Raw genomic sequence first — 27550 nt, 5'->3', positions numbered from 1 at the left:
TGATTCACACTGCCCAAATTACCTACCCAGGGGAGAGCATAAATTTTCTCAGCAATTAATTAAATTTGTTAGGAAAGACTTCCCAGGTACAGGGTGCAATTTCTGCTTCAGGTGAAAAAGTTAACTGTGTCAACTTACAGCAGAGTCTTAGATTTGATAAGGGAAACCTGGCGCAGGGGAAGCTAATGCCCAGCGCTGCTGCCCTGGATCTATCACTGCCACCACAGTTTATCCCAGCTCTTCTGGGTTCTTTTGGTCCCAGAGTTCTTGGATTTTGTGCCATACCATAACCAAGTCAAATTTAAAACTGTGTGTTTAATCCAGCAGTCTTTTCCATGACAATTAGTAGGAGAGTGTTAATGGAGCTACTGTGATCAATTACTCTCACAGAGAAATGTTCCTAATGTTTCCCGTTCCTGTTAGTAGGCATTATTTTCTTCAGACCTTATTCCTTACAATAGCAGCCAAACCCGAGTCTGTTCTTTCTGAGCTCCAAGTATACTGATGGCTCCTTGGTGTTTAGCTCTCTCACTACACTTCAGGTCAACACATTGATTAATCCAGACATTAGATAAAAGACAGAGTTTATTTAGGATTAAATACTCATTTATAAATGGAATATGTAACTTGTTTTCTGAAGTCTGTGATGCATCTCCTTTGTTAGATTTATCCAGAATGCCTAAAAAAGGACTGAACTGTAGTTAGCTAAGACAATGTTTTCATATGACAACTTCATTATTCATAAAATCATGGAATGGTTTGGGTTGGAAAGGACCTTAGAGATCATAAAATTCCAGCCCCCCCGTTGTGGGCAGGAATACCTTTCACTAAACCAGGTTGCTCAGAGCTTCAAGACTTCCTAACTTGCTACAGCCATTTAACTCCATTCAAAGTATTTCAAGGTCCAATGCTCATTTCTATGACTTTTCCATTAAGTTCTTCCTATCACCCCTGAATAAATGGCTACTCAGGTTTCTACAAGCAAGGGCTTTTCATCTCTGCTGTAATGACTTCAGGTGTACAGCTGCCCTGTAGGATGCACTCCATTTTGTCTGCATCTTGTCTGTAACACAATAACCTGCTATTGCTTTAGAAAATGATGTATTAAATTTTCCAGGCAGTAACTACAGCGGCTTATGTGGATGGGGTTTTTCCATAGGGAAGAGATAAAGTTCCTTAAACAAATGATTTAATTTTACACAGGGTCCTGTATGTTTTTCAGTAGCAATCAGTGACAGCTCTGACTAGGGAGACTCCCCACAGTTCGTACTGGTTAATCGGTGCCACTGTACTGACACACGGGGCATTCAATGCAGCTCTGACTTTCACATTTGATAAACTGCCTCACCTGACGCACTGAATAGCACCTCTGTAGGCTATGCAAGTTTTACTTTGCTCAGAGCATACGACAGGACAGAATCCATCACAGCAGTTGGGAACAAAGCACACACAAACACCAGGGCCTTCTCCTTCAGCTTCGCCACCATGTAACGTGCCTTGGGTGCAGGAGATGTTAGAGCATCCACCATAGCATCCACCACCTCATTGCCATTAGCGCTCCCCTCACTGAGGATGCTGTTGAAAAAGTTTGCCCGCTCTTGAACGTACTCCTTGTTGTAAACAGCCTTTTCCTCTTCACTCAGTTCACTCCAGATCTCTTCGGCACTGAGCGGTGGCTGAATTTTTGTAGAGCGGGCATAATTTCCTGGCTGGATAATACAGACCTGAAAGTGAGATGTAAAACTTACCAAGGTGCAATCCTTCATTGTGAATTCAGTTAAATGCTAGAGTCAGAAACACAGACCAAAAGCTCTCTACAGACAGCCAGAAAATGCTGCTTTGTTGAAATTTTAACCCTGGAAACCTGACTGAAATCAAATTAATTCCTGTGAAATATTGAAGATTGCAGAGGTGCTTTATTCTGACTTCCTCATTTTGCTCTGATGTTAATGTTCTTGTTTTGACTACTCAGCACACTCTCACAGAATGCAATAGAGCATCTTTGACTGCTGTACAATGCTTAACAGTATAAATGTTTTGACAATACTGAGACAAAGCATTTCAGTATGACTTTGATGTTTCCAAAGTGGAATACTTTGGATTTTTCACTCAGTGGAGAACCTTGCAATTGATAATTTTTGACCCAATTTGGGACAAAAGGAGATATCAAAGAAAATTATCAGGTCCTGGGGAAAGAAGTGCTGTTTTCCCCAAGAAGGTGTAATTAAAAGTAAACTAGGTCTTGTCAGCAAAGAACAGGGGGACCAAAGGTCCTGCTCTGCCTCTCACTGAAGCCGTCACCAGATTTCTGTAGATTTGTGCACACAGATTCAAATGAAAGCATGCATGTCCTTTGCTGCTCCACGTTTTCTTTGTGTATTGCTGCTGCTCTGCTCTCTTATGGGTATTCCAGGGAGTTTTGGAGCAGGCTGAGCGCTCACAGCACACATGCTGTTCCTCAGTTAGCAGCAGCCTTGTTCAAACTATTTGTAGATATGCAACATTAAAAGCTCCGTGGCATTTAACTGACCTGATTTCTAAAGACTGCAACACAAGGTGAGGAAAACCCTTGCTGAGCTATGTCAGAGACTTGGGGATCTGACAGGCATTCTCTGGGAAGTCTGTGATGATACAAGACCCTGATGTTTGACTCAGCCACCAGCCCAGCTGTGTCAGTCCCTGCCCGCTGGCCTGCATGGTGATGGATTTGCTGCTCTCAGGAGGACTGGGGTGCAGGTCCCATGCACAGGGAGAAGGAAGGGATGCAGACAAACCCCAGCAGAGGATGGTGTGCACAGCTGGAACAGCTTCCTGCCGCCTCAAGCAGCTTTGTCACACAGCATCCTTGGGAGCCCTCCCTTCTGGTGCTATTGAAAAGAGTGTTTGGTATCAGCCAAATAGTAAACTTCCCACATTTACTGTTAACAAAGGGGTTTTGGAAGCTTCCTTTTTTGGAGTTGGCTTGGAAAAAAGGAGAGATGGCCTGGTTTTTGCCCTTCCCACATCTTCTAGCCTCTCTACTGGAAGGCACCAACTTTGTTTTCTGTAGGCTGCCAGCTTGCCTGGCCAGAGTTCAGTGGGACAGAGCCATAGCTCCATCTGCTCCTTGCCACCCGTGTGCAGCTTTCTCCTGAAAGGACAACAGAGCAGTGCAAGGGAGCACAGCAAAAAGGGACCGTGTATTTTGTAGACTCTCCACAGGGCAGGTTCTCAGGCAAGTGCCAGCCAGCATCTTGCATGCAGTGAGAAACAGAAAAATACCTCTCAAAGATGCTCCAGAAATGTTTGTCAGCCTGGCTCACTCAGTTATGTGCTGGGACTACTGCAGAGGTGGAACAGGAAAAATCCCAAAACAACCAGAGTAGCTAACCTGTTAAACTAAGCCCTTCCATGCATTTGAGATTATCCTCAGCTAATCAGCAGAAATCCTCATCATGCTGTGTGGTATTAGGATGTGTAAAGTCACTTGTATTTTACAGCCCCCCATATTTATCTGACAGGGGTGGCTAATAGATGCATAGCTGTAATATTTTCCAACACAAAGCTCATGAACAATGCTGTAAGTCTGTGTACATGAACAGTACCCCAATGCAAACCTGGCAGGGAAGACTTTGAGTGTTTGAGAAAAGTGTTTCAGCAGTAGAGTGACTCCAAGGAAAAAGCCCAGTGAAGCTACTTAGGGATCTAAGCTTCAGGTTTGACTATTAGAGTTGCTTAGGGCACTAAGAGCACTCTTAGAGCCTCTTAGGTTAAGAGAATAAAAACATAACTACTCTGCACTACGCTGCCTCTTGCAGCCTAGCTGCTCTCTCAAAAAGCCAGGGGTTGGTGTTGTAAGAGGAGAGAAAGAACCCCTCAGGCAAGTGACAGGCCTCCTGGCTGCACAGCACTGGCTGTCTGGGCTCTTGGCAGCCACCCGGGGAACACGTGGGTTCCTCACCGCTGCTGGGAGCCCGGGCAGGCCTGTGTCAGGAAGCTTCTCCACTGCAGAGGATGCGCAAGTTTCAGCGCTGGCACACAGATCTGTTACCCAGCAGCTTCTCAGAACCAAAAACATCCCCCAGGACTGCTGTTCCCAGTGATTTCCAGCTGACTGACTAGCCACACAGAAACCACCTCTTTGCAAAAGGAAGCTGCACCCATGAATGCAGTTCTGAGCTTTTATCTTTGTTACTTTGTTTCACATAACACATTACATCACTTACCTGGTTTCCAGGTTCTCGTTTCATCACTTACCTGGACACCAAACTTCTTCATTTCCAGTCTTAAAGCATCACAAAATTTTTCAATAGCTGCCTTGGTCATAGAATAAATGCCATTTCCCAGAGTAAAATAGGCAATGATGCTGGACATGAAAACAATACGTCCTGGAGAAAAAAACAGTGCAAATAACATAACTTCACTCTCAGTCTTTACCACGGAATTGATTTGCCTCAGTCTTGAGCTGCTGAGAATGTGGTGTTTAGCAGGAGACTGTTTTCCTGCACACTGTGCCAAAACTGGGCACTGTCAGCGTGCAGTCCCAGCACAGACGGGCACTCAGCTCTGCTGAGCAGAAAACTTCACACAAAAATCTTCCACCTAGTGACAGATGTTGGACTAACTTTGTGTTACTAAGTGTAACACATTCCCAGTGTGCTGCTTATTTCTTCTGAGCCTGTGATAGGATGAAAAAGATGCAAACAAAGCAGTGCCCTAAAGACTGAAAAATAGCAATGAGACTGTGCTAGTGAGAGAAGGACTGCAGAGGAGAGGGGAGGTGATTTTCCCTGGATTATATGGTTACTAATATCAGTTTCTTCTGTGCTAGTGATGCCTCTGCACTGAGACCAGGTTCTGTAACTGTGCGTATGAAGTCCAAACCAGACTCTACATTGATAAGCTTCACTGAGGAAATGTGACTTGCCAAATGCACAGTTTACAATACCTCACAATAATTTCCCTGATCTGTGCTGCTTTCCCTCCTTTCTAACTCCTGCTGAGTGCAGGCATGCCTTAAATAGCAGACATTCCTCATGTGAGCACTGGACTCTGGTTCATTTCCATTGTTTCCTGGTAAACTTCTGTCACACAGTCCTACCATGGGGTAAGGAATGTCTGGGTGTAAATGTACAAATACCAGGGGTGAGGGAGAAGGTGGTCTTGTCACTGACAATGCAGAGAACACAGCTGCATTCCTGTTGCTGCCACAGATGCAGATAACATCTGGGCCCCAGATCTCACCAAATGCAATAGGCTTGGGGGACATCAAAAGGTATCACGGGAATGCAGTGAAATCTGTCATTATGAATTAGGTTCCCTGCCTCCCTATACAGCATCCCAAATCTAGAGTAAGAGGAAGCTAAGCTTGCTGATCAAGATGCTCTATCAGCTGGCCTGGAAAAGATATGGGAAAATGTTGCTCCTCTCAGGGTAGAGTATTTAAGTCTGCAGGCTGCAGGGCATTACCTCCCTTTACAAGTATTAATAATTGTATTAATAATTTTGAAGTGTTTCTTGGAATAGGTGCACATCCATGGCAGTAAGCAACGGGCAGGATGACCTCTGCCTCCTTTGTCCAGCAGCTGAGTGGATGGGGCTCACACCCAGGATGTGGGACACCTCGTTTAGCTTCTCTTTAAAGTGCCTAAGGGAATTGAAACTCAGCTTCCCCAGGAGACTGCTCCAATGTCTGTAAGTCTAGCTTTCCGTTTGGAGAGGTCACTTGCTGCCCCCAAACACATCAGCTTTAGTTGTCCTGGCTGTTCCTGCAAGGAAGGCAACAGCAAATCTAGGATTCTTCCTAGAGTGCCTTGGCCTCCTCTCCTACATAGATGGCACTTGGAAATGGTGTGCAGGAGTTAACCAAGGAAACACGGAGAGCCCTGGGAGAGATACAGACTGTTCCTTTGAGCTAAGGTGTGTGTGCAGCCATCCAGACCCAAACCTTCTAAAGGTTTATGCATGTGCTTAATATTGCACGCGCTGTTAGTCCCCTTGGCCTCAAAGTAAGCTGTGCAATTCATGGGGTCAGAGAAGTGCCTCTGGTGGATCTGCATCACAGAGTTCCAGCAGTAAGCAGGACATGACAGGGAAAAGAGATGTCTCCCTGTGTAATGGGCCACATAACACACTCACTGGGTACACACAATAGCACATTCTGCTACAAAACCACAGCCAGCTCGCAGTATTTAAAGGTTTCTTTCTTCTTGTGTCAGAATATCATCTACCAAAGGCAGCCAAGCAGAAAGAAGCAGAACAGCCCAAAAAAAGAGATGCTTTTATCTTACCAACAGTTTGTGTAGCAGTGACACCTGGGGTTTCCAGGTGAAACCTACCCCTTCCTGTGCTTGATGCTGCACACAGAGCACAAATCCCACAAATCCTCACCCTAAAGAGCCTACAGCCAGAACAGACAAGGAAGACAGACAGCCTGTCTCCCCAAACACAGATGGAGACAGGGAGGGGACAAACTGCAAAGCACCCAAGACATGCTGCCATGCTGCAGAGGGCTATTAAACATTTATTCTCAGAAAGAAGGATAAAGCCCACATGTAGGGAGGTGCATGCAAATACATTTATCCCACTGGATACCCATGCACCTCTACATACTTGAAGTTTCCTGCCCAAGGTCACAGAGGCTCCACAGAGCTGGAACTGGAAGCTGATGTCTCTAGTTCACCTCTGTAGGGTCATTCCTCCTCTCCTAATTGCCAAACAATAAAATTGTAAAGCCTAAATAATAAAATTAGGCAGTTTAATGGATCTTTGTGTTCTCTGATTGTCAGTGCTTAAAAAGGCTTGCCTGGGCCTAATGATCTATGGTAAACATTCTTCCTCTTTTTTGAGTCAAACACCGAGAGAAACCCTTATTTATAAATACTTTTTTTTTTCCTGTGTACTGCAAAGACAAAATCTTTAAGGATTTTTTTTCCCTTTATGGCTTTACGCTCTTTTCAGGATCAAGTTGCTCTTTCAGGCCACACAGAAGGAGGCTGTCATTTCAGTTCAATGAAAGACAATTAAAGCCTCTTTTATAGATGTTACATTACCCTGATTATAGTAAGCTAATTATTCTACAACTCTAAATAACAGTGGATTAGCATTACCCTTGTATTTCCTTAGAAGGGGAAGAAATTCCAGGGTTGTCCTGATGCTCCCAAGGAGATTCACATCTGCAAATTTCTCGTATGTCTCCATAGGCAGCCACCCTGTCTCACCAAATGTCGATATTCCTGCATTGTTGACAAGGCCCCAGAAACCTACGGAAGAGAAATGACTCAGCAAGCACCTTTAACTGCAAAGCAGCCACTGTTAGATAACAAAGCAACAGCACTGATTCGGACCCTTGAAAGAAACTGCTGTTGTGTAACATCTTTGTCTTTTCCACTTTAAAGTGCAGGCGTGTTTTGTTTAGTGAAGGAATGCCACAGTGGCCATGCTCTGGGCTAAATGGAATTATAGAACAGTTTGGGTTCTACCCCCCCTCCCATGGTCAGGGACACCTTTCCTGTAAGTCTCAGTGTTCTTTAATAATCACTCACTCTATAGTTGTCTGAAGATATTTATGAATAACACGATCTGGGAGACTACATCTTACTGCCAGTGTGTGTACCATGATATTTTAATTACTTTAATCCCACTGTGTGCTATGAGCAGCTTTGTGAAAATTATATTAAGCGGGCTAAAGGCTAAGGGGTACTATTTTCAAAGTGCCTGACTAATTTAAGAGCCCGAGCCTTGCATCTTTTTCCAAGATGTGAGCTCTGATTTCTTCTGAAATGAGCCACAATCAGGTACATGGCTGCAACACTGGGTAAAGTAATCAAGCAGGGTCAGTGGCTACAGTATTTTTAAATTTTGTACTTTTGAACAACATTTTTGCCCATGTAATGACAGACGTTGGTGCTAAGGAGAGAGATGTCAGTGTTCACAAGCAGGAAGGTGTTGGCAGTGAGGCGTGTCGCGCCCGAGCTCAGTGACAGGGAGCTGAAGCCCTTCAGCCCGAAGGCGCAGCAGCGCTGACAGTGCTAAGGAGCTCAGCTGGGAGCGCTGCAGGCTGCAGCTCACACGCTGCCCACCTGCTGATCCAGCCGCGCTGGCTGCTGCCTGCCTGCACAGCGCCTAGCTGTGCACGGCCAGCAACGGGGGGAGTGACTCGTGCTTCTGGAAACACCTCTGTTCCTGTCCTCAGTGCTTCTGGAAACCCCTCTGTTCCTGTCCTCAGTCCTCACTGACAGCATCTCCAGGCTGACAGCAGCGTAAGGCACAGGTACCAGGGCAGCCTGACTGGCACTAAACAGCTGAATTTGCAGCTTACTTCTGCCAGCCTTGATGTTTTTGCTCATGCATTTCTTTTAAGGAATCCTTGTAGGTGTCCAAGGCAAATAATTGCTATGTCACGCCTTCTACAGGACCTCCAAGCCTGGGTTTCTGGGGAGGCAGGCAGGTTTTAGTGCCTCTCTTCCTCTGGACACATGAGTTTGGGGCAGGGGTGATGCTGACCCAGCTGTAGCCTCCTGTGCCTGTGGCAGCAGAGTTATTCTCTTTGAGGACTTATGGTCATCTTAGTCCAGGCCCTGCAGAAACCTCTGGGCTGAATCCTTTTCTTCCTGATTTTCTCTGATGAAACTACTGCAATAATTTCATGGTATCTTGAAATACCCATTTCTCCTGGGTCCTTCCAGAGCCCCGCCAAGAAGCGCCAATATCAATTTCATTCAGAACAGTAGTTAGAGATGAAACAGAAAATTTTTGGAATTAGTTTGTAAAGCAGACCTCTGTAAGCTTTTCTAACACATATACACACACTACTTGTATTACCTAATGAAATTGGTCTTTAAACAGAGAAAGAAACTGATTTCTTTCAGTGAATGTCTCATTTGCAGGGCAAAACACTCAAAATTAGGAATTTACCACACAGAACTTAGATAACTCTATCCTCCAAAGAGAATCGATCACTCTTCAGCAGCCTGTCACGCAGCCATCCTGGACACTGGATCCCTCTTACAGTTTCAGTTACAGACAGACTGCTGCCCTAGTAATACAGCAGTTTCCTCCAGACCCACTTCTTTTCCATGGCCCCAAATGTTAGCAGACAGAGGAGAGGAAATGAGCTTAAAACCTGGCCATGGAATTGGGCATCCTAGACTTCCTTCTTCCCCTGCCACTGCCCTCTTTTACTGTGTCTTTCCATCATTCTCTGGCTTTATTTCTCCATCTTAAAATGGAGCCCAGCCCCATGAGACTTACCTTCCAATAAATGCTTCCAGATCAATGGCTTAGAGAGCCCTCTGCAGAAGCCAATTATCAATATTTTTGTACTTGCACATGATCTGCTCTGCAGATGGGCTGAGTGACTGCACATCCCATCTGCTTCTGTTCAGAGCTGGAGGTTTCTGTACTCAGGGTTATTTTTATACAACCTAACTTTAACACAACCCAAACTAAAGCCCAACATCGCCGCAAAAGCTGCTTGTTGATATTTTCAGCTTTACCTTTTTTGATTAAAAAAAGTCATTTTGCTTCTGCCACTGCACCCTGTGCAGCACAGCAAGAACACTTGCTCCACATACCCCTGATTTCATCAGGCCTTTAGAAATACAGCCATTAATCTTTAGACAATTGATTTTCTTCCTCTTTCTCTAAAGTGTGAAATTCAGAATTTAGCTTGCAAGGCTTAAGTTTTCTCTCCAGCAATTTGCCTCATGTGCTTCAAAGCCTCTGGGTGGCTACTGGTGATGCCAACCTGTGTATTTCTGGGAGCTCACAAAGTAATGGCTCCTTCCTTCTGTGTAGTGGCCAAATCAAAAGCCGTGAGGAGAAACACTGGCCTGCGTTAAACTAAAACAGACTTGTGTTTAACTTTTAAGTTAAACACAAAAAGACACTTTGCACCCGGTCAGCTCAAAACACTTAGTTTGCCCTCAAGCAAAACATACTGTTTCTTAGAACATTTTGGCATTTTCAAATGGGAAATGCTGCCATATTTTCCAGAATGTTTCCTGCCACTATGTTTAGTTGAATCAAGTCACATAATTCCACCCAAGTAGCAGACAGTTCATTATTCCCTTATGCTGTTTTCTAAGAACATTTCCTGCTTCCTGAGAAACAACCTGCCCAGCTCTGTATTCGGAGTACTTGAATCTGCTTTGGTCTCTCTTTCCTGAAATGTTTGTGGTAAAAATTAATGCTGTTCAAAACATATTGTAAATCTGCTTAGCCAAATGCAGCTCAGGTAGCCTAAAAAATACAGCTGGAATTCCTGAAGGACGAGGCACAAGAATGAAACAGCTGAAGGAGAGTGATGCTGCATTTCCTCAGTGTCCCTGTAGAGCCACATTTGCAAAAAGCAGGTGATGTTTGGTGTGTCAGACTGTCAGAACAGAACTCAGTCCAAACACAGGTCATGAAGAGAGGTGTTAGGCTATGCTGCAGCAGGCAGGGAAAAAATAAACTGGAAAGCAGGACTGGATGGCACAGAGATTTTCACTGATCTCTGTGCTGGAAAATGGATGCTGACAACAAAGATTAAAAGATACAGCCATGGATCTAAGAATCACATTAGGAAACCTAACTTAGATTAGTGAGGCTTTCTGGAGAACAGCAGTCTCACATAAGCTCCCCAGTAATTTCTACTGCACAACATGGTGACCAAAAGGCTCATATCCAAAGTCCCTATTTAGGCCCAAAAGAGGTCGGATATTTTTCCAGAAACTCTTAAAATCCTCTTCCTATTTAAGTTAGTCCAGCTGCAGGTTTGCAAAACCTTTTGAAAATCAGGTTGTTTCTGTGTTGGTGCCAACACTCAGATAATACCTGAATTCTGCCACACTGCCAATTCCAACAGGTATTCTTGGGATCACTGATCTTTGGAGTTTCTCCTCTAAGCCTGAGCCCAAATGAAAATGACAGGCTCTGTCCTGATAGATTCCAGACCAATGCTAAAGGAAACTAAGCAGTGCAGGGTGCTAGCAGGCCAGATGAGATTCCTGAGTTATATTTACATCCATTCATGAGTCACCGTCCTTTGTTGGAATACTATGCTGAAATTCTCTTCCGAGAAGGATAATCTATTTCTATGGGAAGTCTGGGCTAAAATATTGTACCATGTGTGAATTCCATGAATACAAAATCATAATTATGTGTAAGAGAGTACTTAATAACCTTTGAGTAGGAAGTGGGACTAAAACTAATATCCCTCTGTTCCAGCTAGCTAATGTCACCCACTCTTAGCAGGCAAGAAAAGGAAAAGAAATTCTAATTTGAAACAGAAGGAAATCAGAAAAATTCTGAGGCTTGCTGTAGGGCCTAACAGAATTGCAAATCACCATGCTGTGAAGTCCTGGTCTATTTCTTACTGGCTTTGGATTTCTACTCTTGTAGAACAGAGAGAGAGAGAAGGTAATGAGGAGCTTGGGCTAGTTATGGTTCCAGCATATAGGAGATGTAGGGACAACTGTATTTTATTCCTGATACTCTGATTTTATTCTGATATTCTACACATTTCTGTGTACATTTCATAATGAACAGTCTACTTCTATTAGAAAGTCTCTTTTAGTCTTTTGTAAGTCTACTTATCCTGGGCCCAGGAAAAAGGCAGATTAAGGTGATTTAAAAGAAAGTATATCTGCCAGAAAGCCCTACTTGTTTGAGATGCACAGTCAGTGGAAAGGATGATACTGTAATCATAAAGAATATTTAATCTTTACCAGGATTTACTCTGAACTATTTAAACACAGGCATGCAGAAACCAATCATCATTTAACTGCTTTCTCTTCATTTTGGTCCAGCTTCTGAGGTCTCATTCAGAATTCCTGGCCCAGGAGCAGCACTGTGCGCACGTAGTGTGCCTGCTGCATCCCTCACCAGCCGTGCTGAGAGTCTGCATGGGCTGGAATTGCTCTGGAGGCTCATGCACAGTGTGTCAGCAGCAAGGACAGCCCACGAGTTAGTGCTGACCCTGGGCTCCAGGGTCTACATGGCAGCACCAGCACGACCGCTGCAGGACACAAAAACTGTGAGAATTGCAGGATAAATTATGTGAAAACCAGAGTTCCAAGTGACCTGGTCCCCAGGGAGCCTTGAAGGGCTTTTGGGAGACATTTGTGTTTATCTGTAGGTTGAGGAAAGGCCTGAGAGGGGAGGCTCTGCCTCTTAATGAGATAAGGTCAAGATCAACCATAAATACATGTGCTTAATGAGCAATGTCTAGGCTCTTTCTTCCTTCACGTCTCGTTCCATCCCCTTCCCAATGAGCTGATGAGCCAGGCAGGCAGAGGCCTTGCATTTCCATATTTCTCTGTGTGCCCCATTCTCCACTTTTATTCCCTGTATGAGCAAGTTTGTCTGTGATTTGGAGGGAATCTCACTTCTGAGCCTGAGGAAATCTGCTCTGCACCAAGTGTATCCCATAATTACACTGGATAATTCCCACTCTGCAGTCCCACTGGCAAAGGAGGTACCTGTGGCCCCATCACCTGCGCTGTGTCACGTGTGCTGAAGGGATAACCCAGGATTTAGGATGTCTGCAATTATTCTGGAGCTAAGTCTATCCATTCCCCGGGGCGCACACTCCCTGTAGGGTGTATAACTGACACGCTTCCCTTTTGGTAACCCCTCCAGGGACTAGCTTGACAAACCTCAAGTGGTTCCAAGAAGCAGCTGCTTTGGTATGGCAGGCAGCTACCCTCGCTGCATTTCTTGTATCTATTTTCTCTCTCACTAGTCGTGCCCAGAAACGCATCAACCCCATCCCTCCGATGCCTGCACGGTTGTTCTGCGCTTCCTCTGCCGTTTGTGCTTTCGGGTACCTGCAGAGGGGCTCCGGGGACGCCCCACTCGGGGACTTCCTCTCCCGATGGAAAGGTGAAGCTCCCCGGTGGCGCGCTGAGAGCACACCCGCTTCACACAGCCGGCACCTTCGGACAGGCCCCGCTCCGTGTACGCACCAAAGGATTTTTGATAAAATCCTGCCGTCCTTACCGGTAGCGGTGAGTGCACCCAGCCCGTCAGCGACGGCGCTCGCCACCCTCGCTGCGCTGTGACAGCGGCTGGCCCTCTCAGGCAGCTCCCCGCCTGCAGTCCCGGGCGAACCGAGCCGCCCTGCTGGCGACACCGCGTCCGCCGGTGCCGGAGCTGCCGGTCCCCGCCCGCGGCTCACCTCGCTCGGGCAGGTGGCTGAGCACCAGCTCCTTGGCGGCGCGCACGTCGCGGGCGCGGGTCACATCGAGCCGCAGGACGCGCAGCCGGCCGGCGCCGCCCGCCTCCCGCTGCAGCCGCCGCGCCCCGTCCCCGCCGGGGCACAGGCAGCCGGCGAACACGGTGAAGCCCAGGCGGTGGAGGCGGAGCGCCAGCAGGTGCCCGAAGCCGCTGTCGCAGCCCGTGATGAGCACGGCCCGGCCGGCCGGCTCCAGCCGCGCCGCGCCGCGCCGGCACAGCCGCGCCAGCGGCAGCAGCAGCAGCAGCAGCAGGAGAGGGGCCGCGGCCCACATGCCGCCCGCGCCGCCGCAGCCCCGCTGTGTGGCGGCCAGGGAGGCAGGCGAAGCCCTCCCCGCCCCGCATGCCCTCCCCGGAGCAGCGGCCGCCCGCAGGCAGCGCCCCGCCCCGCGGCGCACGGCGAGCCCGGCACCGCGCTCCGGCCGCCCCGGCCCCTCCGAGCCGGCCTGCTGCGGAAACACGGCTCCTCCCCACCGGGGTCTCCCCCCAGTTTTACATTCCAAAAGAAAGCGCAGGCTGGAAGCATCATGCCGTGGCCAGCTGGAGCTGGGCTGGCGAAAGGGAGCTGGGTTATGCCGAGATCCAGCGGAATGGACAGTTCAGCTTCCCTGCTCAGCTGAGTTTACACCGTCCCGCCACTACAGACTGGCCGCGAGGCACAAATGACAGCAGCCATGAGTGTTTCTAGATCGGTCAGGTGGGGATTTCTAAAACAGCTGTATTATTATGTTATAGTTAATGTACCTTACATATTACGTGGCACCATTAAATTGATGTGGGTTTTTTATGACTCAAGTCTGTGACTGTTGTTATCTCAAGGGTGCCTACATTAGCCCATGGTGAAGGAAAATGTCTGTTTCTTGTAGGCTAAAGTGACAGTTAGACGTTGCTGAAAAAAAGATCCCCAAGAGCTACGATTACAGGAGAAATGTGATTAGGCAGTGTTTTCTCTGCCCTTTCTTTTATCTGAGCAACTCTCCAGGCACCTATTGAAAGCGATACTATGTCATATCTGCCTCCTCTGAGTAAAATGAAATGACTGAAAGAACCAGATGCCTTTATTAATTGTGATTTAAAGTTGGCTTGTGAAAAATACAAAGGGGGCAGTCACTCATTGACATATACACAGCAGCAGACAAAGCAGCAGGTCTTAACACACACAGAGAAGGTTCCAAATATTTCCTTAAACTACATCCCTGTGGCTCTCCATTCAGCCCTGCTTATATTTAGTGAACAGCCTGTATCTGGTTGTGGCAGATGGGTTTCTAAACTGGTGTTGCACTGCTGTCCAGGAGTGTCCAGAAATCGTGTGGTCCCTACAGGCAGCTGTGTTTTGTGTTTGCTTGCAGATACCTTTGCACTGACATAGAATTTTTAATGACATCCAAAGGAGAAAGGGAATATTATTGGTTAATTTGCATTTCCAGAGCCCAAGGCACTCCTCTGCTTTTACTCTCATTGGCTGCACCTCTGCCTAGGTTTATTTCAGCTTTAAATTGTTCAGTACTCTCTTCTGTGCTGCTCAGCTCTCCATAGGCATGGCATGGTAGGACTCAAAGCCTCAAGTGGCTTTGGAAAGCTTTGCTGCTGGGAGACAAAGTGGGACATGGAATGGTAAACCCCAAAGATACCCAGATACTTGTCCTCAGTAGGATTTATCTGATCATGTTCCATCACACTGGGAGATGCTGCCCCTTTTTAGCCTTCAGAAGATCACTCAGTCTTCTGCAACTACATGAGTCACAAAGTTTTGTCTTTATATTAACAAAATAATTACACAACCCTCAAAATCATGAGAGCTGGTAACAGCCTGTCCTCTAGGCACCTTCCCTGTCTGGTTCCCTCTGGCATAAAAAGACAGGGAGGGATTCCAAATTCTCCTCCTCCATACCTCCTACCCTCCTCTCATCCATCTCTGCCAGTCTCTCCTCTCAGCTTTTGTGTCCTGTTAATAACATAAGGATCACAGGCACTGACAAAGCCATTCTTTTGAAGACTAAGAGGTGACCCAGCTAACCTCTGAATTTTATGCTGTCTCTGTTCCAAAAAAAAAAGGTGTGAAAAAGGTGGTACACAAATGCGACACACTTCCAGCTGAGAACAGGAGCAGTATGTTGTCAGAGCAATGCAATCATTTAGGCTGAAAGTTACGGATTGCAGCTGTGTCCTTCACACTTAAAAACAACTTCATGACTGCCTAGTCCAGAAAATGAGGCCACTTAGGTCTCCAGGGCAGCACATTTGCAGTAAAATGTATTTATTTCTTGGAAGGATTGTCCTCTGGTTTATGGTATTCTGTTCCTAACTCAAATATATACACATATGTGTACACACACACACACACACACACACATGCTCACATGGTGGTGTGTACTTTGAATTTATGACTCTGCTTTGTCTAGTTTCTGACATCTTTCCCATCTTTAGGACTTAATTTAAAGAATGAAGTTTTTATCTCAATCTGTTCTACCTCTTATGCAATTCCAGTTAGTTGTGGTTTGTAACAAGTAACAAGTGTAACAAGTCTAAGTGAAGGCTTGGATTCTGAGGAAGTAGATGAGAAAATGGAAGACACTTAGAGACTGATACTGATGGGGATCTGGACAGTTCTGCTCCCAGAATATGCCCAGGGACCTTCAGCTCTTCCTAAGAGCATTTCTGGCAACAGCAACCTCTGAAGCTTTTGCTTCAAAGCTTAAAGCTTTATTCTGTGTTGCTGTCAATTTTACAGTGTGAAATAACAAGTTGCTCTGGGAAGGCATCATAATATCTTTCTTTGTTATTGGGTTGCCAAGTTGTCCCTACCCTAAAAACACAAACTTCTTTTCTAAAAGACTGTCAAGGTTCTGTAAAGGACCAGGATAAAGGAGAGCTGGGATGGGCTGTGTTCCTCTACTGCACCCTGGGACTTCCAGTTTGATTTCAGGGAAGACAGATCTGCTTTTGACCTCATTCCTGAGCAGAGGATCAGTGGCTCTGAGTAGCAGAGCTTGCTGTGGTTGATATGTTCACATTATTTAAATTCATATTTAAATCTTATGAACAGATCTTTGTCCAGCATAGCTCCAGCAGAAATCAAGCTACAAGGGAAGGGAGGGGGCAGTGTAGCTTTTCTCTGCTCTTGATCATCTTGTTACGTTTTTCCCTATTCTCCAATCTATTCACCTCTGCTAATTTCCCCCATTCTCCTGTTGCTGTTCCCTCAGCCCTCCACCCCTCCTGGCAGCCTTACTGCAAACTGGACTGTCTCAGCATTTGCCATCTGCCATGCTCAGTGGGGCCCACTCTCAGCAGTGGGCAGGAGCAGTAAGATCTTTGATGTCTATCTTACAGGCTCAGCTCTCCAGCATGGTGTGGAAGTCATTATTATTTGTGCATTCTAAAGCAAAGATGAAACTCTGATGTCCTTTGAGGTAACTGCAGAGCCATCCTTGGTTCCACACGAATGGTGCAGAGCACCACTTTGTGAAAGCTCCAGAAAAATGCTGAGAATGTGACAGAGTGCCTCCTAAAAGTTCCAAATAACCAAGCAAACAATAAATGCAGACCCCTTTTTTAACATTCTGATGCCTTTGGAGCTTTCATGGTTTTCAGGGTGCAGGATCAGGATTTTGGCTGTATCATGCAATTCCCAGCAAATGTGACTTCTCTTTGCCATCCATTGTGTCTTGTCAGCTCAGCCCTCAGACCATGTAGCAGTCCTTTTGCTATTGTACAGTAAATAGCATAGCAGGCTGCTGGGACCTTTTGATGCTGGTGAAAATTATGCTTATCTGACCAAAAAACCCACAAAATCCATGTTGACCAGCCCATCTGGAAGTTCAGCAAATTAAGCTCCTACTTCTAATGCTAACACACAAGTGACATTGCTTGCTGCAACTATCCAAACAGCTGACATTGAATTTGCATCTGCAGGCAAGTGTTTCAGGATTGGGAAAAGTTGCTTTGCAGGAAGAAAATCAAAATATGGGTTTTGGTGCAGTTGGACAGGCAAAGCCAGTGTGAACAGAAAGGCCTGCAGTTTTTAGAGATGGCGAGCTGCACGTCCTCCTTTGGGATGCAGGCAGAGGAGGCTGTGCCGTAGAGTCAGAGGAAAGGAGCCCATGGGAGGCTTCATTCCATGGAATTAGACAGCAGCAGCTGCATGTGGGCTGTGCATGGGGAATATCCAGCCCTCGAGGACTCAGCAGGATGTCTGGTTGGGTACGATGGGATGAGCTGTATTAAAGTCTTGCTGCATATTTTTAAAAAGCCTGGACTCAGTTGACAAAACAGATTTAGGATGCCTTGTGTATTGCTCAGTGTGTCAAAAAAAGGGAGACTGCTTCTATTTAAAAAGCAAGGCAGGAATATCTCTATCCATGAAACATTTTCAAATACTTGTCACTGCATATGGTGTCCAGACTATTCCAGAGATTAAGTTGTCCATTTGTCAGAAGTTATTTTAGTAAGTCCCTAGGATTAAGTCCTTTTTGGCAGTACTGGAGTAGCAACAAAGCAGAAGTAAGAGATGGAAGGAAAAATTCTCCTAGGAAAATTTGCCATCTTCTCTAACCTGAAGTGACTGATCCTTTTTGCACTGGAACACCCCTGGCTCAGGGATGGATGGTTCAGCTGGAGTGTCCTTATGCAGGGGCAGCGTGGAAAGTGAAAAGACACCCTGTGCCTTCCAAATAACGCATTCCAAAAACAAACAAAAAATTAAACACTGTCGTATCTCATTTCTGACTTGAAAGACGAATGTGGGATGATTCTGACTACCAAAGGCTACTGCAAAATGATCCCAAGGGAGTAAAAATGCTTGGGCTGCTCCTCCACACAGACTAATACCCGCTTCTGTCATGGACCTCAGCACAGCAAATTGAGAACTTCATTTGGAGGTGGAGGATAAGGATGAGGGCAGATCAAGTCTCCTTTTCTTCCTGGTGACCAGATTTGGAAAGTGCTGAAATCCAAATGGTCTCCTCCAGCACATGCTTTCACCTTAGGCGCACAGTGCAGATACAGATTCATCAGGTAAACGGTTTTGAACATGAGGATTACTGAAAAGGGGGCACAACATTATGAAATTAGGATTTCTCTCTGGTTAAAAGTTAATTTTGTTGGAGAAACAGCATGTGTTTGAACACAGGTGCTCTTCCCAGATGATGAAAAGCCCTTGCACTGTCAGACTGTTGGGAAATTCCAGAGGTGTCGGAGTAGATACAACATCAGTTCAATGATGATAAACTAATCCAGCATAAGAATTAGCAGATTTTAAAAGAAGTTTACACAGGCCTTAAATATCCTGCTCCAGATCTGCCCAGAATTAACTTTGAGTAATTTAGATTAATGCTGTAAAGGAAGTGCCTGAAAAAGCAGAGGACATATTTAGATTGATTTGCCTGCAGATTCTTACCATGCGAGAGATAGAAATGTGAAATCTGACTCATGCAAGGAGCTCCTACGAGTGACACAGCCAGCAGGTGTGGCTTCTGAGCACAAAGTGTGCCAATCTTGCTGGTTCTGACTAGCACTCCACCGTGGCACCTGTAGATTTGCCTGTTAGAGCTCTTATTTTTATGGAGAATCGATCCCACCAAGCCCGTTAGAAGCTGAACAACTTTCTCATCTCTGCACTTCTATAATTTTCCCAAGCCAAGGACCCGAAGGGTTGCGGTTTCCTTGGATCATCCGTGCAGAACGGTGACAGTAACGAGTTGCTTTCACTTGGGAGTTGGTATTTCCAGGAAAAATCCCGTGCCAGTCAATGCCCACGAGGTGGCAGCCTGTGCGGGAGAAACCTGCAGGAGAAGAGGATTGTCCTGAGCTCCTTCGCCCTCCCCTGCGCGGGCAGAGGCGGCCTCTGCCCTGCAGCCCCGGGCTGCAGCACCCCCTGCGCCAGGTTTAGGGGCTCGGATAATGTGCCAGCCTCACCTGCACCCGGGATCCCAGGGCAGCGAGCAGCTGAGACGCTGACAAGCAGGAAATAGCGCGGAGAAAGCGGGCAGGCTGCATGATTTCAAGGAATAGCAGGAAAGTTCCATCCCTGCAAACGCAGTCTGGAGGGGGATGCAGTGAAAGAAACCCAGGAGGCTGATGGCCGAAAATCAGTTCGTGCTGATGAGCAGCGAAAGAGCTCCGAGTTTGCAGTGCAATAAATATACATGAGCACAGGAGGGTGCTGCTCCTTCTCTTAGCAAAAGGCAGCATCTCTCTGCCCTGCCCCGTGGTGCCGTCAGCTCGCAGGCCTCAGAAGGGCTTGTGTGTGTTCATCCTGGACAGAGCCCCTGGGGAGCCAGCTGCTGAACAGCCCCAGATCGCTGCCTGTTTCTAGAGAAAGGTGACATTCGCGCGAAGGACTGGTTGTGCTTTGAGGAGATGACCAGCACAGCAGCAGTCTGCTGGAAAAGCACCCAGGTTTGTCATCCTGCAACATGCTGGCACAGGGGAAGGTGTGGATGATCTTACTGCCATCCCTCTCTAGCCGAGGGTATACATCAGAGACTGGGTGGTTGGCATTCCTGCTGCCCTTGTGTGCAGCTGTTCAAGGACAGCCCAGAAGGTGGCACATCGTTTGCCAGTTGGTCCGGGCTGGAGGAGCCAAGACACCAATTTCTATTGGAAATTACTCTGCAATTTTGTAGAGTATCATTTGCCTTTCCTTAGCAGTGTATCAGCTGGTAGTGAGGGCACAAGGATGGGTAAGGAAGTGCAGGAGAAGTGGTCTGAGAGAACAGATCAAATCAGAAACAAATGTGACAGAGAAGCCTGGTTTCCTTATTTACAAGTCTGAGTTGTCCTGTGTGCAGGACAAGAATAATACCTGCAGACCCTGATGCCCCCTCAAAAAGAAATGTAAAAGCCCAAAGGATACTTGAAGGTTTGCATTTTCAATAATAGAAGTCAAATAAAACTTTTTAAATTGGAAGTCAAAAGCCAGCTCCATTTTAGAGTTGGAGGGGTGCAAGAGGAGCTGTATCATGGACAGCAGAGAGGCTTTGAATAGAAGAAAACAGGGATACTGAAATTTGCTGCTAAGCTAACTGATGCAGTTTGAGACCCACAGAGAGTGACTCGAGACAGCAGCTACCATTCACCCACCTGCATCTGATCCCAACCCTCACTTGCATTATGCAAAAGGAATTAATCAATAGGTCTGGTTTCTTCCTGGAAAGCCCACAGAAAGGAAGGTTTGGCTTTTCTGACACAGTTCCACCTCCAGCTGCCAGAAGCACTGTCCAGCCTGAACAACTGCGTGGGGTTACCTCCTTGTCCCTGCACTGGGACAGCACAGACAGCCAGGTTCTGGGTGCAGAGGGGGAGCACATGGCTGGCAGGGATCCTCTGTGAGGACAACAGGATGGAAGTGTTGCTGTTAGTGCCTCCTCATACAGTCCTATTTCTATGAGAACATACAGGACCCGTGTTTTGGCAGCTGGTGTTTTCCTATACACCTGAGCGGAGCAGTTTCCCTGAGTTGGGATTCTTGCCTCCCCCATTTGCCTCACCGGTAAGAAATTGCAACTGCACCACTGCAAAAATATGGGGGCTCACTTTTCCAGCCCAGGCAGTGTGCAGATCATTTGGACTGGCACCTTCCCAAGCATAATGTTCTGAAATGTCACTCTGCTCCTGGGTGAAGCTTGGCTTCTTCCCAGCTTGTCTTCTCCTTTGGCTTGCAGCATCTGTGCATCTTGCCCTCATTTCTTGGCATGCAGATGCCTGAAGGTGTAGAAGACAGTTCTCTAGTTAATGCTGGGAAAGTGAAAATAGATGTATTTTAAATCCTAAAGGGATCTTGCCAGGGAACGTCTTGCCAAAGTGCAAATGCCCACTTTTTGAATGGGCCCCCAAATGCAAGGGAAATGCTTTGGAGCAGCACAGGGCATGTTCAAAGCCTCCTGACAGCACTCTAAACTGGGTCATTTTTAATGCTCCTCACGGGGGGCTCGGAGCATAACTTTAAGCTTCTATATTTGGAACTTTGCATTTAAGGTTTTAATGATAAAAGTTGCATGTGGGTTTGGCCATTCCCTTCCTCTGATGGTGTTGCACTTCGTTTTTAATTTTGGCAGATTTCCAAGGGTGCAGACAATCAGGGAGCAGGAATCGACTCAGATTCAGACAATGTGCCACAGAGCAGCCCAGTTGTGTGATGGTGTTCCCAGCTCAAAGCAGCTTCCTTTCAAGCAGAGCCCACCGGTGTTGCTCTGGCAGTAGACAGGGGTGGCCACAGTTGTGTTTCAGACCACTGAGAATCAAAGCCATTCCTGAAGCACTGGGAACACTTGGAGGCTGAGTTCTTATCTGGGTTGCTAAGGAATATCCTGTTTCTGAAAGCCCCGTGTCTCATGGAGGCTGGTAAATAATGAATGCTAGGATGCACAGCTGAGTGTTGGCATACGAAGGGAGCTGTGTTCTGAGCACCAGCTCTCAGCAGGACACAGTTTACCTGAATTTGCTCAGCTGTTTTTCTTTTTTTCTTTAAGTTGATAATAGCTTTTCCTTTTCTGTCATTAAATAGCTTCTGATAAGAATTTATTTTCCCAAGGGAAACAGGAAAGACTTGGAAGTCTGTGAAAAAAATGAGTAAAAAAACCTACCACAAATGGTAATTGTGTGTTCTACTTTCCAAAGCATTTCATTTCCCCTCCTGAATTGTGATTTGACATCTAGAGGAGAGGGGGTGGCAAAACCTGATTAAACCAGGCTCGAGTTTGGCTGGCACAGCCTCAGAGCCAACATTGGTCCCAGGTCCTGCCAGGTTTGAATCCCAGGCGTGGAAGAAATCCGAATCAGTTCTGTACCCCGTCGTGGCCATACCAGGAGGGAAGAGCAAATCCTGACAAAGGTCAGCAGAGACCCCCAGGCAGCTCTTGGGGCTGGCCTTGAGCAGCTCTGTCCCAATTGAAACGCTCAGGAGTGGCTCAGCGTTACATCACAGAGTTTTGGCAGCGCTGACAAGGGCAAAGCAGTACTGCTCTACCCTGTTCTCCCTGTTCCCTGCTCGCAAGCCCTTATCTTCCTGCCTCTGTTGTCTGATTATGATAAGGGTGGTTCTGGCCCCTCCAGAGCCTGCCTGTCCCTCAGCAGGCACTTCACTGGGCAGTGCCAAGGGCTGGTTCCATGGTGTCCTTAAGCAGGCTGGAGCTCGTAGCAAACACACAGGAATAAAGCAGCAGCAGGGAACTCAGTGTCTGCTTAAATATTCTGATTACAGGTATATTTGAAGGTGCTACATTTCTGAAGCCAAAAGGCATTCTGAATGATCATTAAGTTAATCGTGTCAAGGGCTTTCTTGTGCAAGAACATGGAGGAAAAAATCCAGCTTAATATTGCACAACATGGTTTTTAAGATGTGCTGGTCTCAATTCCATTTTTATTTTGTTTTTCCATTAAATTGTGTGTTAGGAATAGATTTATACTAGGCCAGTTCCTTGGAGTCTCCAAATGCAAAATCCTCTTCTCTTTTTTTTCTTTTTCCCCATAAGTGAATTTCTATAAAAATGTAGCCATTTGTAAGGAAGCAATGTATTCGATAACATTTCTCTCTGTGGCACATTTATGCTAGAAATCCAGAAATGAGAAACTCTGAAATGGCAGCATACTGAGAGCGCTGTCTCCATTTGATTTCCTCCTACCCTGGATTTTCATAACAGTTGCATTTGGGTTTCAGTTATACCCTACACTGGCTGATGAATATTAAACAAGGTCTACAGACATTTCTTGGGTTTGCTTTTACAGACTCTGCTTGTACAGAGATACATTTTTTGATGGTGCCCTTCTTGGTGCCCTCTATCTCACTATTTTATTGTTCCCAGGTTGTTCTGAGAGACAAGTGACAGTGTGAGACAGGAGGAGAATGATTACATTTTTCAGGGAAATTATACAGAGTAGAAAACCAATAGTTAGATGCTCCCTGGGACTGCCTAAAACTTCTTTGAAGAATAATTAGCTTGCAAGAGAGCTCTGGTAGCTGGAATTCCTCCCCAATTCTGTATGCATAAGATAAATTTAGTCTGGAATAAGCAGTGTGTTTGAGGTCTTTTCGCCGATCTGGGGAAATGATTCATGTGGAGGGAATGAAGAAGTTAGACAGAAGAGGTGTGGAAGAAAACCTGACTGACCACATCCATCCTGGCTTGGAAGCCAGGAACAAGCAGCAGCAGAAGCAGGGAAAGCCCAGCAGAGCAGAACTGGTGGGAGCTAGGGGCTGGGGCTCAGCCTGATGATCCAGGTGACTGTTCCAGTGACAATGATCCACTGGGCTGGCAGGGCTGAGGGATTACCAGTGGGGGGAGTCCAGCCCACCCCACAGCTGTAAGTGGTTCATTTGCTAAGCAGCAGCAGCCGATCAGGGCTTATATTTAAGCAAACTGCCTTAGGTAGGGCTCTGGATGGGTTTCCTAAACTTGGAGGGGACAGTGGGGAGCAGCAGAGGAGGCTGGGTGAGTTCCACCATTGTGTGCTGGTCCTTTGGCCATTTTCAGTGTGCTGTTTCCTTCTATTGCCACAGGTAACCCTGGAGTCAGATGTAATGGCTCTGTGGGTTGGAGCTGGCCTGGGAGTGAGATCAGTCTTGCTCTCCAGAGCTGCCAGTGCTCTGTCTTTCAGAAGCACCAAAACACCTTTGGCACGCACAGAAAGCTGCTGCAAGAGGTGCCAGTAGCAGTTCATGACTGACTAAGTGACATCTAATCAATTCATTATCTCCCCAAAAGGAAGGGCTCATACGGCTGAAGAATGTGCTGGGGGCATAATGTAGGAGGCATAATGGGAGACTTGAGAAAAATCTAACCAAACAAGAGACTGGAGCAGCACAGGAGTAGGAGAAGGCACTGCAGTGGGGATGATCACAGGGGATTGGAGAATGAGCTCCTAGGATAAGTGAAAAGTCAGTGTTTTGTATTTGTTGCTATTTCCATTCTTAAAGTTGTAAGCATTGTATGAAAATACATCTCCATTTGCTTGGGTTTGGTGTGTTGGGTTTTGTTTGGATTTTTTAATATGTAGCTATTCTTAGGAACTAGACAAACATCCAAGCACACGTGTAGCAACAGGCATGTTACTCAACCCCTCTACAGCCACAGATGTCTCTCCCTCTTAATTGACTGTGTGCTAGAATGGTGTGTTGGAGCAAAGCCCAGTAGTGCAGGTTTGAGCTGTAGGTCCAAAAGTGGTGCTAACAAGCATACCTAGAAGGATAGCCCTGTCAGCTTAGCTTTGGTTCCTGGAAAAACACTGGAACAAATAGCCAAACTGTTGGAGAGCACCTAGAGGAATTTCAGGGGATGAGTAACAGGCAGCATAAATCTCTTTTTGAGACACATACTCAAAGCTTTGAGTTCTGAAGCTGCTTCGCGTGTGCCTTTACATGGCTGAAAATATCTGGATGCAAAACTGGTTGGAAAATTGTAAGGAATGTGTTTTGGGGGGGGGTTGTTCTGTATCTGTCTTTTGTTTGCACCTGTGGAATGGCTGAGGCAAGCAAGCATGCAATTTAAACTTGCAGCTGGCAACACTTTGGAAAGGCTGTGAGCCCACTGGGCAGGATTAGATTTCAGTGTGATGCTTGCAAGGGGGTAAAAACCCCACCAAACCCCATGGCTGCTTGCCATGCAGCTGGGACAGTGCTTTGTTCCTTTGCTGATACAGATTTATGTGTTGCAATGAACTCTTCATATAGGTTATTCTCTAGTTATGACAGGATTGGGACCAGCAGCTACAAGTGTAGTTGATTTACCAGTGAGGAGGAAAGCTTTTGGTGGCTCGCGAGCTGATCGTCAATAAACAACACCATGCTGTTACAGAAGAGGCACATGAAGTGTGAGCAGGACTGTTCCCCCTGTGGCAAGTGCAATAATCCAGCAAGCAGGAGCATTTGCTTTTGCCTAGGGTACTTCCAAGCTGAGCTGGACTGGGTTGAGTATGAAAGGAAGGCAGGAAGGCTGATCCAAGGTCCAAAAGGCTTGGTTTGCTAGGGAAGGTGGAGGGGGTTCCATCCTCAGGAGAGGGAGGCTGAGGGGAGGACTGTTTCTCCCCAAAACACTGTCAGCTGCTGCGAAGGAGAAAAGCAATAATTTGGTGTTTCTGACCCTGGCAGTTAGACAAGAATCTTTGGGCTAAATTGCTTCCAGGGAAAATCAGGGCACTTTGTTTTTAGTAACTAATCTGGTACTAAGGGAGTGTGAAGGACTGGAGCAGATTTCCTGGGAGAGGTCTGTGACTCCTGCAAAATAAGCTGCACCCTCCTGTCAGGAGTGGCCTATGTGTGTCCTCCCCTAGCCAGGCCAGTGGACTAAATAATCTCTGGAAATTCATTCTAGACCTCTGGTTCTTCTAGGGCTCACTTACACTAATCTACCAGCATGAATCCAGGCTGACTTAACTACATCAGAGCCAGTAATCCCGTCTCAATGGAAAGGGAACCTTGTCTTCTCAGCAGCACAGCTTTAGTTATCCAGAGGTTTTCCATTTTGGGAGTATTGAACATGTAAGTGTAACTCACTTGAGTAACAAGTATGAAATGTGTGAGTGCAGAGAAGGACAGGGTAGGAGGGGTGTGCAGCAACAAGGAAATCACAATATCTGACCTGGAGCTCACTTGATAATCAGTGTGTGAATTCCCAAGTCATTGATTTTGTTCCACTGTGCCTCAGCCCCTCAGGGATGGTTTTGGAGGCTGATAGAGAGCAGTAATGTAGAGCAGGTTTCTGACAGCTCTCCAAGCAGCAGAAGTAGTGGCACTACAAACAAGGAATAACCAAGGTGACTGGATTTTTTGCTTTGCTTTATAAACAAGCTGCCAAGAAAGCTGTTTCTCTGAATTCTCCTCATTAGGAGAACTGAATAATAGGTGGAGCAATCAATGTCTAATGGGCTTGATCTCAGTTTCCCCAACCTAAGCTCTGGAAAATGTTACGATTTCTTTGACAGAAATGTTCAAGTTCACATGTTGTGTGATGATCAGTCAGCAGCCTGTCTGGCATATAAATGGCTCCGGGAACACTGGATTAGGACTCCAGAGCCCTTGGCTTTCTCTTTTCCCCAGGTCATACTCTGTAATGCTCCCATCAGTTTCACTGCCCTGTCTATGCAGGGGGCAGGTCCTCACATCCATTAGGAAAGAGGCAGAGGAGTGGGAGCCCTCCTCTGGAGAAGGATTCAGCCACAGCAGAGTGGGTATGTAAGGCTTTGGTCAGTGTTTGAGGTTTGTCCTGCTGCCCTAGGCAAGAGAGGGTTGTTACTCAGTGTCTCTTTGGAAGCACACAGAACTTACCAGTGGGGAATGGTATTTCAGGCTCTGCCTCGGGCTGACCTGTGACACAGTGCAGTGCAAAGTGCATCCAAGTGGCACAATGGAAACTTGCCAGTTGTTCCTTATTAAAAAAAAAAATTTAACAGGCCAAAATAACTCACCTACCCATAAGACATTGCTGCTTGCAGTTGTGGCTTTTCATGCTTCTCAGAACTGATACAACAGCATTGCCCATAGTTATTTTTTGGATTTTTTTTCATCCCTAGGGAATGCCAGAATAAATTAGCCACGTTATAGTAAACTAATCTTGTGACTTCACATTTTGGAGCTCCTGTGCTGTGGGACATGGAATGCAGGCTCTCTGGACAGATGCTGCCTGTGGCAGTCACTGTTTCAGTGCTGTTTGCTCACAGCTATAAGTGGGACAAGTTCCCTCTTGTGAGGTTGTGGGGACAGGAGTTGGGATGGAGGAGTGCCCCCCCTTCCAGCTCGGCAGTGGGGAAAGCTGCTCCTCTGGGAAATCTGCTGCTTGTAGGGATTATTTCCCCCCTGCCTTGCACTTGTCAGTTTGGAGATTGTCTCAGCTTATTTCAAAGTCAGTTTTAAGCCTTTTAAATGAGCTTTATACTGATACACCAATAGGGTGTTTATATATGCTTTTGGCACTATCTATTTAGAGAGATGAAAGCCAAAGTTAACACAAACTTACCTTGATTTTCAGCAGAGAGAGAGTAAAGGATTGTAAGGAAGGCCTGTGGCTCCCTAGAACACGTGCTGTGTCCTGTGGTATGACACCAGTAACATCCCAAAAGTGACGCGGTACGAATTGCAAATCCAGCTTCACCAGGGCAAAGCTCACAAAGCCTGTGTGGCACCTCCAGGCTCACGGCCGTGACCTCCACAGGCCTGCTGCTGCCCCAGCCTGGCACCAGTTCTGCCTCATCCTGCCCTGTCTCTCTGCTTCTCTGTCCTGTGCATCTCCTCAGCACCTCCCTGATGACCTCCCCAGTCAGGGGCTGCTGCTCCGTTATTCCTGCAGGGGAGCGCTGTGTGACCAGCACAGGGTGCAGGTGTGTGTGATCTGCAAAGCTTGGGAGCGCTGGCTGTCTCCAG

At 46.6% G+C, this 27550-nt stretch overlaps 2 protein-coding genes across 2 annotated transcripts in view; one reads left to right on the top strand and one right to left on the bottom strand.

The window, feature by feature from the left end:
- Nucleotides 1–27550, top strand: part of PAK5 (p21 (RAC1) activated kinase 5) — a 157581-nt gene that overhangs the window by 5962 nt on the left and 124069 nt on the right. The window lies entirely within an intron of this gene.
- LOC119698757 (D-beta-hydroxybutyrate dehydrogenase, mitochondrial-like) lies at nucleotides 568–13756 on the bottom strand. The gene is made up of 4 exons (XM_038131241.1): nucleotides 13142–13756; nucleotides 7089–7241; nucleotides 4237–4367; nucleotides 568–1724 (listed from the first exon to the last, which is right to left on the bottom strand). The coding sequence occupies exons 1-4, from the start codon at nucleotides 13470–13472 to the stop codon at nucleotides 1377–1379; spliced, it is 963 nt and encodes a 320-aa protein (XP_037987169.1). The 5' UTR covers nucleotides 13473–13756; the 3' UTR covers nucleotides 568–1376.

This window comes from Motacilla alba, chromosome 3 (genome assembly GCF_015832195.1).
Source record: "Motacilla alba alba isolate MOTALB_02 chromosome 3, Motacilla_alba_V1.0_pri, whole genome shotgun sequence".
Classification (NCBI taxonomy): Eukaryota; Metazoa; Chordata; class Aves; order Passeriformes; family Motacillidae; genus Motacilla; species Motacilla alba.
This window is presented reverse-complemented; position numbering and strand designations above follow the sequence as displayed.